Below are 16050 nucleotides of genomic sequence, written 5' to 3' on the forward strand. Positions count from 1 at the left end.
TCACCACTATTGTTCAACATAATCCTGGATGTACTAGCCATAGCTATCAGATAAGAAGAAAACATAAAAGGCATCTAATTGGAAAGGAAGAAATAAAACTCTGATTATTCACAGATGACATGATATTGTACATAGAAAACCCTAACCCACCTAAAAAGTACTAGATTTAATAAATGAATTCGGCAATGTAGCAGGATACAAAATTAACACCCAGAAATCTATGGCATTTTTACCCACCAATAATGAACCAATAAAGAGAAACTAAAGAAAAATTCCCATTTTACCATTACAACAACAACAAAAAAAATTAAGATACTTATAAATAAACTTAACCAAGGAGGTAAAAGACCCATATTTAGAAAACTACAGGACATTGAAAAAAGAGATGGAAGAAGATATAAACAAGTGGAAAAATATACTGTGTTCACGGATTACTAGAGTCAACATTAAAATGTCCATACTACCCAAAGCAATCTATAGATTCAGTATAATCCAGTGGTTCTCAACCTGTGGGTTGCGACCCCTTCATAGGGGTTGCCTAAGACCATCGGAAAACACATATATAATTACATACTATTTTCGGGATTAATCACTATGCTTTAATTATGTTCAATTTGTAACAATGAAATTGGGAGTCACCACAACATGAGGAACTGTATTAAACGGTCATGGCATTAGGAAGATTGAGAACCACTGGATAATCCCTATTAAAATACCAATGGCATATTTCATAGATTTAGAGCAAACACTCCAAAAATATATATGAAACCAAAAAAAGACCATGAATAGCTGCAGCAATCTTGAGGAAGAACAACAAAGTGGGAGGGATCACAATTCCAGATATCAAGTTATGCTGCAAAGCCACGATAATCAGAACAGCCTGGTACTGGCACAAGAACAGACATACAGACCAGTGGAACAGAACAGAGAACTCAGTCATCGGTCCAAGCCATTATGTTCAATTAATATTCCACAAAGGAGGCAAGGGCATACAATGGAGTCAAGACAGTCACTTCAATAAATGGTGTTGGGAAAATTGGACAGATACATGCAAAAAATGAAAGTAGACCGCCAACTTCCACCATGCACAAAAATAAACTCAAAATGGATAAAAAATTTCAATGTAATATGTGAAACCATCAAAATCTTAAAAGAAACCATAGGCAGCAAGACCTCAGACATCTCTTGTAGCAATATGTTTATGGATACATCTCTGCGGGGAAAGGAAACTAAGGAGAAAATAACCAGTGGGACGACGTCAAAATAAAAAGCTTCTGCACAGCAAAAGGAACCATCAACAAAATGACAAGTGAGCCCACAACACTGGAGAATATATTTGCCAGTGATATATCTGATAAGGGGTTACTTTCCAAAATATACAGGGAACTCATACAACTTAGCAAAGGAAGACAAACAATCCCAATAAAAAAATGGGCAAGCACCCCTGTGTTCATAACAGCGCAATTTACAATAGTTAAGATTTGGAAACAGCTCAAGTGCCCATTAACAGATGAGTGAATAAAAACCTGAGGTATATTTACTCAATGAAATACTATGCAGCTGTAAAAAGGAAAGAACTTTTACCATTTGCAACAGCATGGATGGAACTGGAGAGCAGTATGCCAAGTGAAATAAGCCAGTTAGAGAAAGATGTGTCACATAATCTCATTCATATGTGGAATCTAATGAACAAAATAAACTGTTGAACAAAATAGATCCAGAGTCAGAGAAGCACAGAATTGACTGTCGAACCTCAGAGGGAAGTTAGGGGTTGATGGGTGGCAGGGATGAAATCAACCAAAGAACTTGTATGCATGTATGCATAATCCATGGACACAGATTATAGGGTGGTGAAGCCTTGGGGTGGGGGTCAGGGACTGGCTGGATGAGGTCAATGGGGGAAAAAGGGGACATATTTAATACTTTCAATACCAAATATTAAAAAAAAAGAATAGTATTAATTTCCTGAATGCCAAGAATATATATTAATTTCACTTGTTGATTGATAGGTTTTGGTTAGGTAGACCTGAAATGTTTACCAGTCTTTAAAAAAAATAATTAGTTTACATTTGGCTTTATATAAATAGTGCTTGCTTAGTATAGAAAATAAGAGATAAAAGGCAAGTAGAAAACAGAAAACACAGAGATAATCAGCTATCCTTAAAATTTAAAGTAGAATATTTTAAGAGACTAATTAATATTCCATGGTTAACTTAACCATTCTGCTATTGCTGGCTATTTATGGTTGCTTTTAGGCTGTTACCCTTATAAATAATATCATAATGTATATTTTTGTGTATAACTCTATTTCATACTTTTCATGGTACAGGATTTCAGACATGGAATTATTTTGACAAGAGTTAATAAATACTAATAATACTATATCCTTCATCTAGTTTCACCAGTTAATATTTTTCTACATTTGCTTTCTCTTAGTCTCTTTTCATACATTTATGTAAGTGCAAATCACCTATCCTATATAATAAAAGGGTAATATGCAAATCGACCTAATGGCGGAATGACAGGTCGCTATGACATGCACTGACCACCAGGGGGCAGATGCTCAATGCAGGAGCTGCCCCTGGTGGTCAGTGTGCTCCCCCAGGGGGAGTGCCACTCAGCCAGAAGCCAGGCAAGCTCAGTGGCCGTGGCAGGAGCCTCTCCCGCCTCCGAGGCAGCGCTAAGGCAGTGCATACTGAGCAGTAAGGAGCAGCGAGCAGGCTGGTGGTAAGGAGTGAGGGCTCCCGGACTGCAAGAGGGTGCAGGCTGGACTGAGGGAGTTTTGAGGAAACGCCATACTATTTCAACAGTGGCAGCACCAGTCTGTATTCCGACCAGCAGTGAGGTGATACCTCATTGTCATTTTGATTTTTGTGCACTGGTCCTTTGGTTCACATATATTACACATTTTTTGGAACCATTTGAAAGTAAGTTGCAGACATCATGACACCTCACCTCTAAATACTTCAGTCTGTATTTTGTAACAACCAGGTATTCTCTTACATAATTACCACAATAAATTGTGAAAAAAATTAATGTTTTCATATTATCATCTTACATTAATTCTAGAATCAGAATTATGAATGTCCTCTGAATGCCTTTTGTTTGATTTTTGAAATCTAGGATCAAATTAACATTCTTGCATTATATTTTTTGGTTATTATGCCTCATTATTCTCTTAATCTTAGAACAGTCCCCCTCCCACCCCTCCCTCCCTCTATCCCTTCCTCCTCTCTCCCTCTTTTTTTAGACCATGACATTGACCTTTTTGAAGAGTTCTGGCTAATTGTCTTTTAGAATGTCCTACATTCTAGATTTTTGTGATTTATCTGGGATTGTTCTCCTAATTAGTTTCATGTTACATTTTTTTCCCTAATTTCTCCCCACCCCCACCCCAGCTTCCTAGGCCAGCCGTGTGCCTGTGCCTGTGCCTGCGCCAGTCACTCCCTCTTATGTTACATTTTTGCGAGAGTACTTCATAGCTTATTGCATCATGTTAGGGATACATAATATCTGCTTGTCTTGCTGTTAGTGGTCCTGTATTTGATCAGTTGTTTAATACATGGTAGCTGCTGGATCTCTCTCCATTGTAAATGTGCCTTTCTCCTTTGTAATTAATAATCACCTGTGAACCTAATTATATGTTTGCATTGTGTTGACACCAAGGTGGCTGAGAACTGATGAAAAGAAGTTACAAAATAGTATATTTGTGGCATTATAAATTTATGATTATTGATATCACTAGATTCCTAAACTGCAAGAAAATCTTTTTGTGCTTCTCTAGCCAATTTGTGTTCAGGGGCCCCTCCCCAACAATGATGATTTGAAACCTTTTCTTTTTTTCAAGCCTGTTTTCCTTTAGCTCTCATATCACTTTGGAAAGAAGATCTTGATTCCTTTTTCGTCTTGCCCCTTCTCCCATCACAAATCAGAAAGGTAGAACAGTTAAAGTGCTGGCAGTAGAGTTGAGAGTGTGTGGTCTGGATCCCACTTTGACTACTCACCCATTTAGTTAGTAATCATTCTGTTTGGTCTTCTCAATTGCAGAAGAAGAGTTATTATTGTACCTCATAGAGTAGTTGTGAGGATTAAATGAAGTAAATTACTATAAAGTGCTCAGCATAGTGCCGGATATATAGTGTATGCTCAATAAATATTAGCTCTTCTTTTCTTTTTTAAAAAATCCTTACCAGAGGATATGTTCACTGACTTAGAGAGAGAAAGGGAGAGAGAGAATCATCGATGTAAGAGAGAAGCATCGATTGGCCACCTCCCATATATGCCCCTATTGGGGATCGAACCTGAAACCCAGGCATGTGCCCTGAATGGGAATTGAACCCACAATCCCCTGGTGTATGGGATGATGCTCCAATCAATTGAGCCACCCAGCCATGCAAATATTAGCTCTTATATCATTTCTTAGGAAACTTACTTTGTTAATTATTCTGTTTCCTGTACCTTCAACCTCTCTCACTCTGTTCACCTCTTCCCATAAGCATTTACTCAGATATTTTCTGTCTTAAGCTAACTAACTAATCAACCAATTACTAAGAAATCTTTCCTGCACTTCACATCTATCTTCAGCTTTTGTCGTGTATCCTTTATTCATAGCCATATGTCAACTGCCTATATTTTTTGTATCCCTTTCCTTCTTTAACTTTTACTCATCCCATTGTGTTTTGATCCCACAATTCCACTAACCTACCCCTGATAAAGTCACCATTATTATATAAATTCATTCTTATTTCCCTTGACTTTAGTGCTCTCATTTCCTCTTTTCATAGAAGATCAAAGTGATCTTTAAAAAATGTATTTCTGATCTCATCATTTTTTGTTAAAACTACTATATTTCTACTGCTGTTGATGTAAAGTCTCAAGTCGATAATATAGTTCACCAGGTCCTACCCAACTGTCCATCCTTATCTTGTATAGATTTCCTTTTCACTCTAAGCACTTGAACCAGGTTAAGTCCCGTAATTTCCTTATACAAACACTAGAAACCTGATGCACGAAGATTCGTGCAAGAATAGGCCTTCTTTCCCCTGGCTGCCGGCGTGCAGCGGGCTCGGTCTGGCAGCCTGTGCAGTGATGGCGGAGGCGGGGAGGACTGGAGAGGTTGGATATGCTAGTGTGTTTCACTTTCCCATTGTGAAAGTGGGATGCAACTGGCCCCCTTCCTGATCCTCTTCCTCCTCCGCCCTCTGCCTCCTGCCTGCCTGCCCTCCCTCCACGCCCATCACCCCTCCCCTCTTGATTTGGTGAGATGGTGAGGAGGGAGATCTGATAATTTGGGTTACTTTGTAGGTAGCCTCTTTCATCTATTCAAAATAAAGCTGAGCCGCCTGCAGGTACCGCTGTAGCTGCCACCATCGCCCCTTGGCTGGCCCGGGGCTCCCAGAGCACTCTAAGTGCACCGAGTGAGCTCCTGTGTGTGTCTGCGCCCGCAGGGCTACTCTAGCACTAGGCTGTTTACCAGAGCAGCGGGGTGGGGTGGGGTAGAGGGAGACACCAGACACTGGGACCTACGACCTCAGGCACCAGAGGATTGCCTCTAAGGCCGGGGACTGAGCCACAGGGAGGCTGCAAGGATGGTTGACAGGTGTGGAGTGTGGCAGGGAGGCCCTGAGGAGGCATGCTGCCCAGAGGTCCAGAGTAGCGGGGAGCAGGGCTGCCGCCATCTTTGTCGGGTTAATTTGCATACTTGCTCCTGATTGGCTGTGGGTGGTGCAGGTGTGACAGTCAATTTAATTTCTCTTTTATTAGATTAGATAAGACTAGAAGCTCAAGGTGGGGGGGGGGGGGGACAGGGCAGAGCTGCTGACATCTTTGTCAGGTTAATTTGCATACTCGCTCCTGATTGGCTGTGGGACATTGTGAAGTGACAGTCAATTTATATATTTCTCTTTTATTAGATAAAAAATTACACATATCAAAGAGCCATTGCATTTTGTCCCTCCTTTTGGAGATCTCTTCATTTTCCACCTGTTTCTTTTGGATAATACCTCTTTTTCTTTGAGGTTTCAGCTTCAATGCCATATTCTCAGTAAAACCTTTCCTGACTTGGTTCAGATCAAGTGCAGCCATCTGTATTTTTCCTTCATATCACTCATCACAATTGTAATACATTAATTGGGTAATTCTTCTCTGGATTGTAAGCTCTATTAAGGCAGAACTATAATCATCTTGTTCATTGCTGAATCTCAGGTTCTAGAGTTGTTCTGCCAGCAGGTCTTTAGTAAGTCTTTGTTGAAAGAAGGATGCTTTTTATTTATTTAGAGAAATGCCACTCATCTCTTTATTCCTTAATAAGAATTTTAAAGATTAATATTTTAAAATCTCAAAATGGTTGGAGTTTCAGTGCATTCTATGGAGGTCCCCTGAAGACTGATAACTCCCTCCTTCTAGATGGTCTGAATATATAGACCCAAGCGAACAAGTGACTTATTTGAAATCTGTTTTGTCTTTAAAATATACTAGAGGCCTGGTGTATGGATTTGTGCACTGGTGGTGTCCCTCAGCCTGGCCTGTACCCTCTCGCAAGCTGGAACCCCTCGGGGGGATTTTGGACTGCCAGTTTCTGCCCGATCTCTGCAGGTCCTCTGGGGATGTCGGACTGCCGATTTTGAGACCAGCAGCCCGACATCCCCTGAGGGATGTAGTAGTGCACCAGGCAGCAGGTGGAGGAGGAGGAGCCCAAGCTGGGCCGTGTGCTATGCCGCTCCCACTTATCCCAGCCCTGCTGTGCGGAGGCGGGAGAGGCTCGCGCCACCGCAGCTGCACTCGCTTGCCAACCATGAGCCTGGTGTCTGAAGCCCCATGGCCAGCTGAGCAGCGTTCCCACTGTGGGGGCACAATGACCACCAGGGAGAAGTTCCTGTGTTGAGTGTCTGCCCCCTGGTGGTCAGTGCACATAATAGCGACCAGTCAAATGGTCGACCGGTCGAACAGTCAACTGGTCGCTTAGGGTTTTATGTATATGGATGAGCACTTGCCCTGGCCAGTGTTCTCAGTGGTTACAGTGACTGCCCATGCACTGAAGGGTCTTGGGTTTGATTCCCAGTCAAGGGCACAAACCTGGGTTGAAGGTTCGATCCTTGGCCCCAATCAGGGCAGTGTGGGAGGCAACCAATCGATGTCTCTGTCTCTGTCTCTGTCTCTGTCTCTCTCTCTCTCTCTCTCTCTCTCTCTATATATATATATATATATACATATCCCTCCCTCCCTCCCTTCCCCACCCTCTCTCCCTTCCTGTCTCCCTTCCACTCTCTAAAAATCAATGGAAAAATGTCCTTGGGTGAGGATTAATAACAACAACACAAATACATGAGCATTTTGCTTTCTGTTTCTTAATATTCATATATTTGTTAAACAAACAAATAAACTGGTGCCTAAAACTGGTACCAGGGAGAATAATATGATTAAATATTTCCAAATCTTTCAACCATTCCTCATTTGACATTGTTTCAAGTCTACTTGATAGCCTGCTTACACTACTGCAAAGAATATATTTCATTGTTCCAGTATTATCAGCCCAAGGATGTATTGAATGAGTAATGGGCAAAATGTAATGAGGCAAAAGGCTGGAACTGCCTGCAACCATGGCAAGTGCCCTTGATCAGAATTGAATCCGGGAACCTTCAGTCCACAGACTGAGACTCTAACCATTGAGCGAACCAGCTAGGGTGCAGTTTTACTTTTGAAATTGGTATAGGTACAATAAAAGTAAATGTTTTAAATTGACCTATTTTTAAAAATAAAGTAAAATTAAATCTGTATTTTAAGATTACATAGGCTTGAGACTGTAGATGATCTACCATTGCACCCTTAGTTTTAACAATGTTTTCCAAATCAATAAATACTAAAGGAAAAAAATTTTTAGTGCAGAAAGTTCTTGCCTCTGTGATGATATGTGCAGGTGTGTATTATTGTTCCACTAACAGTGAGAATAGACAAAGATGGGTTATCAGGAATCCAACAGCTGTACAAGGTGTGTGACTACAGTTGTAGTATAACAGAATTCTGAAGACAATCCCAATTTAAGTGAAATAGGCTTTACTTTTTAATGTATACTTGAGAATGGTTAGGCAAAATTTTTACTTATGATGTTTACTATTCTATTTAATTGCTTCAAGAACTGGAATTTAGAATTCCTGGAGGTTTTCATTTGTTATTATTTGTGATGCATTCATGTATTATACAATGTTTAGTATTAATTATTTATGTGTGTAACAGGCAACTCAAAGTTATGTTGACGAATGTCCTATGGACGGATTTAGGACGAAAATTCAGAAAGATCCTACCTAGAAACGATGCTAATTTATGTGATGCCAACAAGGTGCAATCAGACTCATTGCCTTCGACATCTGTTGACAGCCTAGAGACATGTCAAAAATTAGAACCTCTCCACCAAAGCCTTAAATTATCTGAAAGGTATGTTGTTCAGTATTGATTTTGTTCAGCTTACCCCACTCAGAAATAAGTCCAATAGTCTTAAAAAATAAGATTGTTGGAAATGATCTTTAAGAAAATCTTCATATGCAGGTGCACCCAATTTGCAGCAAATCTTAAAAGTTGACAACCTTGATTTACAAACTTAGTGATAGTTCCATACTTGATTAAATAGATTGACAGAATTATTTTTAAAACCAAGTATCAATGCATTTAACTTACTTTATAATTTGATAAACATATACATATTTTAAGATTCATATATGATATAAAATGAAGAGATGTATACAAATAGGTAATGACCTAGATTAAATAACATTTAAAAGATATGGTAACATATCTTTTCTATTTTCTGCATCTTTAACATACCTTTTAGATATTATTTAGTCTAAGTACTTACCACTAAACTTTGTTGAACTTTCTTTTATTTTACATGCTGTTTTTTGAAAAGAAGAAGATGATATTGAAATATTACCACCAGGTTTTTAATATAAACATGCAGTTTAATTTTGAAAACTAATAAGACCAGATTATTACATTTGTTCCTCTTTTTTCCCCCCATAGCTCCCCTCCACCCAGTTCCAACCCCCCCCTCTGCCCTTACCCCCCCACTGTCCTCATCCCTAGGTGCACAATTTTTGTCCAGTCTCTTCCCGCATCCCCCACACCTTTCCCCCCCCCAAGAATAGCTAGTCCATTCCCTTTCTATGTCCCTGATTCTATTATAATCACCAGTTCATTCTGTTCATCAGATTATTTATTCACTTGATTCTTTGTATTTTCCGCACTGCGCCTCCTCTGAGTCTCGTATGCTGTTCTCTTTCCTTATAGTTGAAGAATTTCCCCTCAGCTAGTCTTCCTGTGGTTCTGGGCGATGTCCGTTCCGTCTTTTAGTTGTATTTTGAAGTGGTTGTTTGAGGCAGCTAACTCCGGTGTTTACCTATGCCGCCATCTTGGTTTCTCCTGCTGCTTCAATTTCATCAGTAGTTATCAGCCTATTCAGATTTTCTCATTCTTCCTAATTGAGTTTTGGAAGGTATTTTTCTAGGAATATGTCCATTTCATCTAGGTTATCCAGAATAGGGTTAGATAATTTATTACCAGTTCTTCTTGTTTCTTGAAGTAGGCCTGTAGTGCTATGAACTTCCCTCTCAGGACTGCTTTCACTATGTCCCATAGATTTTGGAGTGTTGTGTTTTATTTTCATTTGTTTCCAGAATGTTTTTTATTTCTTCTTTGATCTCTTTGGTAACCCATTCATTGTTTAATAACGTGCTGTTTATCCTCCATGTGTTTGAATGTTTTGGGTGTTTTCACTGTAGTTGATTTCTAGTTTCATTACACTGTGATCTGAGAAAATGCTTGATATGATTTTAGTCTTTTTGAACTTGTAGAGACTTGTTTTGTGTCCTAACATGTTGTCTGTCTTTGAGAATGACCCATGTGCACGTGAGAAGAATGTATATTCTGCAGCTTTGGGGTGAAATGTTCTATAAATGTCAGTTAAATTCATCTGATCCAATGTGTCATTTATTTATCTGTATATTTGGAAAATATATTTTTATTGACTTCAGAGTGGAAGGAAGTGGAAGAGAGAAATAGAAATATCAGATATAAGAGAATCATTGATCAACTGCCTCCTACATGCCTCCTACTGGCTATCGAGCATGCAAACTGTGCATTTACACTTGACTGGAATCGAACCTGAGGTCCCCTGTCAAGCCCCATAGGGGCTGGGAAGGGTGCTGCTTCAGGTCCCAGCTGATTGCTCGTTAAGGCTTGTTACGGGAACTCGGCCTCAGCTATGGGCGCAGCCATCTTGTGTTATGGAAACCCCCGCCTCCGCTGTGGCTGCCACCATCTTTGTGGCAGAGTGATGGTCAATTTGCATATTCCCTCTTTATTACAAAGGATGCTGAAGGGTATTCTTTAAGAAGAGGAAGAAGAAGAAAAAGGTAAAGATAAAAAATACGAACAACAAAGGGACAACAAATACATATCTATCAACAATTGAATCTAAAAATCAAATGAATAAAAAATCTGATGAACAGAATAAACTGGTGAATGGGATAGAATCAGGGGCATGGAAATGGAACAAACAGATTGACAATTCTCAGAGGGAAGGGTGTGTTGGGGGGAGTGGGAAGAGATTAGTCAAAAATCTTATGTGCATGTATGCCGTACCTATGGACACAGACAATAGGGTTGTGAGGGCCTGGGGTGTGGTGGGAACTGGGTGTAGGGGAGCTATTCGGGGAAAAAGATGGACATCTGTAATAATCTCAACAATAAAGATTAAAAAGAATAAGAATGCTTGCTCTTAACTCTTGTGCTATACTGCTTTTCACTCTAATGACTTTAATTTTTCTATAAGTAAAGTAAGATTTAGACTTTGTTATATATATTTATATGATATCTATTTCATTAACCCGTTAAGTATTTTACTTATTCTTTACATTTTTCCTTGTGGAATTTGTTCTAATTGAGTGATTTCTAATTGAAAGGTATACTGTGGTAGACATGCTGAGATAATTCTCTGAACCTTCTGATAGCCTCAGATTTCCTCTAGGGCTCTTGTGCTTTAAAGATACAGATTCTACTACAGTTTGGTATATAATTTTTTCAAATGGTTTTTGGGTAAATTTTGAAAATTTTCTCTCCTAGAAGACTTTGAGATATTCAACTTAGAAGGTCTTATTTCTCTGCCAAAGTTCATTTTTCATATCTCTTCTGTTCCCTCCCTCCCTCCCTCCCTCCCTCCCTCTCTTTCTTCCTTCTTTAAAATTGATTTCAGAGAGAGGAAGGGAGAGGGACAGAGGGATAGAAACATCAATGATGAGAATCATCAATTGGCTGCCTCCTGCATACCCGCTACTGAGGATCAAGCCCATACCCCAGGCATGTGCCCTGACCGTGACCTCCTGGTTCATGGGTGGATCTCAACCACTGAGCAACACTGGCTGGCTACTTTTTCTTTCTTTAAAAATCTAGCTACCAAACTCTTAGGGGCAGAAATTGAATATTGCAGACAAGCTACAATTATAAGAAACATTAATCATGCTCTGTTAATCATGATGGTTCTGTTCTGATTAGAGAAAGGACATTCTAACCTTACTGAGAGTTGTATGTCCTGGGAATGGGAGTTAACATTGGAATACAGTCAATCCTCTTTCCGAGAACTACCTATCATTATGGAAAGATTTGCAACCTTGTGGCAGAAACAATCTAGTCCAGGGGGCACCTGTTCTTTACAACCCCCAGTCCCTATTGTCTGTAATTTGGTCCTGGAGTGCATAGGGGCTCCCGCCCCCCTGTGACACCACCCTCCCCCAGCCCACATGATTTGTTACTGTTAATCCTGTGCCCACTTTCCCCATACTTGTAATTCCTATTTTCCTACGTGATCTTTGTCCTTCTACCCAGTATAAGCAGCTGGCGTATGGTGGGGTACACAGCAGATTTTTGTGGATGACCTGCTGCTCTCCCATACTACCCGCATTATTGGAATAAACGCTTATATATGATTTAACCCTGTTTTGCTTAATTGGCTCAATAGTTACAGGCAGCCCAGACCCCTTGGTTGTCCGGTTATAAAATAAACCTTACAAGAATAGGATAACTTATTATTCAGAAGAGAACCATAATCTTTAAAAATTCTCTCTTTTCTTGCTGATATTTGTACTTTTTGTTATCGTTGTAGATTCTATTTAACACGTTGTATAGGACTAATCTTTATGGACAATATCTTACCTATTTGGAGAGACAGCTTTTTTAGGGACTCAGTAGTTTAATACAAATTTAAACATATTTTAAATTTGTAGTCAGACATTCAAACGACTGTAGTCAGACATTTAAAAGGGATACTAAACGAAGCTGACATTTCTTTGATGTGTTTCCTTATATATCCCAAATGGTCTCTTTACTTAAATATTATAGTTTCTGGATATTTTCATTATGAGTCATATTTTAGAATTTGGTAATGATAGGGGATCATCTATTCTAATCAAAGCTTAGGTGGCCCTCGTGCCCTCACATCATGACAAGATGTCTGCCCCCATGTCATCACAAGATGGCCACCACAAGATGGTTGCCACAAGATGGCCAGCAGGGGGAGGCAGTTGGGGGTGACTGGGCCAGCAGGGAGGGCAGTTGGGGGCGATCGGGTTGGCAGGGGAGCAGTTAGGCATCAATCAGGTTGTCAGGGGAGTGGTTAGGAAGTAATTAGGATGGCATGCAGGTGAGCAGTTAGGAGTCAGCAGTCCTGGATTGTGAGAGGGATGCCTGACTGCTGATTTAGGGATTGGACCTAAACCGGCAGTTGAACATCCCCCAAGGGGTCCCAGATTAGAGAGGGTGCAGGCTGGGCTGAGAGACCCCCTGCCCACAGTGCACAAATTTCATGCACCAGGCCTCTAGTAAAGATTGAATTCTTAACATGAATAACCAATTTAGTATATCAGTTTCTCATTTCTTTTTTTAAAGGTTAATCATACAGTTTTTTATTTCTTTCGTAAAAAATTTATCTTTATTATTGAAAGTATTACAGATGTTCCCTGTTTGACTTACTCCACCCTGCTCCCTTCCCCTCCCCAGGTCTTTCCTGAACTATTGTCTGTCCATGGGCTATACATAGCCTATATAATAAAAGGCTAGTATGCATATTGTCCCCTCGACCGGGAGTTCGATCGGGAGTTTGACCACTGGATGAGACTGGTTGGCCAACTGCCCGCGGCCCCTCTCCCAGCCGGCCCTGCCCCTGATTGGATCCTCCAACCCCTTTCAGGGGTGGGGCCGGTCAGCCAACCTCCTGCATCCTCTCTCCCCAGCTGGCCCGGCCCAATTGGCCTCGATTGGGGTGGGCTGACTGGACCCCACCTGTGCACGAATTCATGCACCAGGCCTCCAATATGCCTATAAGTTCATTAGTTAATCTCTCCCCCCACCTCTAGTACATTAGTGTGTTGCATGCTTCCTTATCTCTGGATCTTTTTAGATTCTCTTATTTCTTAAAGTACAGTTTTATTTACACTATAATATGTATCTAGAAAAGTATAGGTCTAACCTGAATAAAATTTTCTTTGCTAATATCCTTGTATTTTTCCTAAAGTATTGAGAACCATAGTTGAATTTTCTTTTTTTTAAATACATTTTTATTGATTTCAGAGAGGAAGGGAGAGGGTGGGAAGAAAGGAGGGGGAAAATGAGGAGGAGGAGGAGGAGTGGGGGGAGAGAGAGAGAAAGAGAGAGAGAAACATCAATGATGAGAGAGAATCATTGATCTGCTGTTTCCTGCATACCCCCCACTTGGGATCGAGTCTGCAACCCAACATGTCCTTTTGACCGGAATTGAACCCAGAACCCTTCAGTCCTCAGGCTGATGCTTTATCCACTGAGCCAAACCAGCGAGGCGAGTTTCCTTTAACAATTCATTTATAGCAATTTCTAGTGTGAGGTCAGGTAAAATAAATCTTGAGACTCCTTACTGGTCCTATATTGTCCCTGTTCCCATTTCAAATCCAGTTGTTTAAGGAGGGTTTTATCAGGCATCAGATATACAAACCAGACAATAATAAATGGGATCCTTAGAGATTTAATCATGCAAGGAGGTAGGAAAATGGCTCTGCCCTCCCCTCCTCAGTATAAGTGTTATTTAGATGACAGACTTCCTTTCCTTTCTTTCTTCACTTAAACTGTGAGTTCAGGGTGTTGTACTATTTACTATGTCTGTTTTTAGATCATATATAGAACTTAATTATTGTAATACTTTTTTTTGATGGAAATAAGTTTTCTTGAAGTATTTATTGATAGAAAAGCTTAGTTATCTGAATCCTTTGGCATGTTAGTATTGTGGATACAGACAGTGTAATCGAATAAAATAAAAAACCAAAAAACAATAGGCTCAGATTCTTCTACTAGGAAGAGTTACTTATACAGGGCAAGTACTTAAATTTTCTGAGCTTTCAGTTCTTCATGTTTGAAATAAAGAGAAAATCAAATTATTTTAAAGTTCTCCTGAGATCTGAAATTCTATTTTGTTTTGAACATTGTGAAAAGAACATAGTGCCTCTCTGTAGCAAAAATAGAGTACCTCTCTAAGTACTATCTATCTACACTAATAAAAGAGATGCAAATTGACCATACCTTCATGATGCCCACCAGCAAATCAGGAATGAGTATGCAAATTAACCCAACAAAAATGGCGGGTTAATTTGTATATGCAGGTGCTGAGTGGCCGGGGGCGGAGTGGGACGCTTGCGTAGTCCATGGCGATGATGCAGGTGTTCTGCACTGCCCCAGCTGCTCTGGGCCTCTGGGCAGCGTGGGAAGGCAGAAAGGTGGCTCCGGCTGGAGCGAAGGCGGTGCCGTCAGCCAGGGGCAGGAAGGCCCATTCTTGCACGAATCTGCATGCATCAGACCTCTAGTCTACACTAATAAAAGACAAAAATGCTAATTGACCATAACTTTGCTATGCCCATCAGCCAATCAGAAGAGTATGCAATTTATCCCAACAAAGATGGCCATTAAATTTGCATACTGCAGATGGGACAGGCAGCCAAGACACTGCCCGAGGGACCTAATCCGTGACCTGGGGAGGCGGGGGACTTGGGTGGCTGGGGGCTGTGGCCAGCCTGCAAACAGCCATCAGCCCCTCACCCAGGCTGGCCAGCCACCCCAGTGGGGACCCCCACCCAGAAGGGGCGGTGGCCAACCTGCAAACAACCATCAGCCCCTTACTCAAGCTGGCCAGGCACCCCATTGGGGACCCCCATCCTGAAGGGGCTGTGGCCAGCCTACAAACAGCCATCAGCCCCTCACCCAGGCTGGCCAGCCCCCTCAGCAGGAGCCCCCTCCCTGAAGGGGGTGTGGCCAGCCTGAAAACAGCCCTCAGCCCCTCATTCAGGCTGGCGAGGCACCCCAGGGGGGACCCCCCCCAAAGGGGGTGTAGCCAACCTGCACACAGCCATCAGCCCCTCACCCAGGCTGGCCAGCCCCCTCAGCAGGAGCCCCCTCCCTGAAGGGGGTGTGGCCAGTCTGAAACGGCTCTCAGCCCCTCACCCAGGCTGGCCAGGCACCCCAGCGGTTCCCCCACTGTCATCTGGGACACCTTTCAGGGCAAACCAGCCAGCCCCCACCCATGCACCAGGCCTCCGTACTATATAATAAAAGGGTAATATGCAAATTGACCCTAACAGCAGAGCGACTGGGAATCACTGGTCACTATGACACACACTGACCACCAGGGGGCAGACGCTTAATGCAGGAGCTGCCCCCTGGTGGTCAGTGTGCTCCCACAAGGGGAGCTCTGTTCAGCCACAAGTCAGGCTGACAGTTGCCAGTACAGTGGTGGTGGTGGGAGCCTCTCCCGCCTCCTCAGCAGTGCTAAGGATGTCCAATTGCAGCTAGGCCTGCTTTCCCCCTGCCAAGTGGACACCCCCTGAGGGCTGCCTGGCTGCCAGAGGGATGTCTGACTGCCAGCTTAGGCCTAATACCTTGGGGAGCGGGCCTAAGCCAGCAGGTGGTCATTCCCCGAGGGGTCCCAGACTGCAAGAGGGCACAGGCTGGGCTGAGGGACCCTCCCGAGTGCACAAATTTTTGTGCATC

The 16050-nt window shown here is 41.8% G+C and overlaps 1 protein-coding gene across 11 annotated transcripts in view; it reads left to right on the forward strand.

Moving 5' to 3' along the window:
• The window catches only part of SENP7 (SUMO1/sentrin specific peptidase 7), a 159520-nt gene that overhangs the window by 59993 nt on the left and 83477 nt on the right, over positions 1–16050 (forward strand). For 7 of the 11 annotated variants that reach the window (XM_015571282.1, XM_006774977.2, XM_015571281.1 and 4 more), the window contains one exon: positions 8233–8430. The exons of the other annotated variants lie outside the window; for them this stretch is intronic. In XM_015571282.1, the coding sequence (XP_015426768.1) occupies positions 8233–8430 (198 nt within the window). The remainder of the gene's footprint in view (positions 1–8232; positions 8431–16050) is intronic. 11 annotated transcript variants of the gene reach the window in all.

Source organism: Myotis davidii, unplaced genomic scaffold, assembly GCF_000327345.1.
Source record: "Myotis davidii unplaced genomic scaffold, ASM32734v1 scaffold48, whole genome shotgun sequence".
Taxonomy (NCBI): Eukaryota; Metazoa; Chordata; class Mammalia; order Chiroptera; family Vespertilionidae; genus Myotis; species Myotis davidii.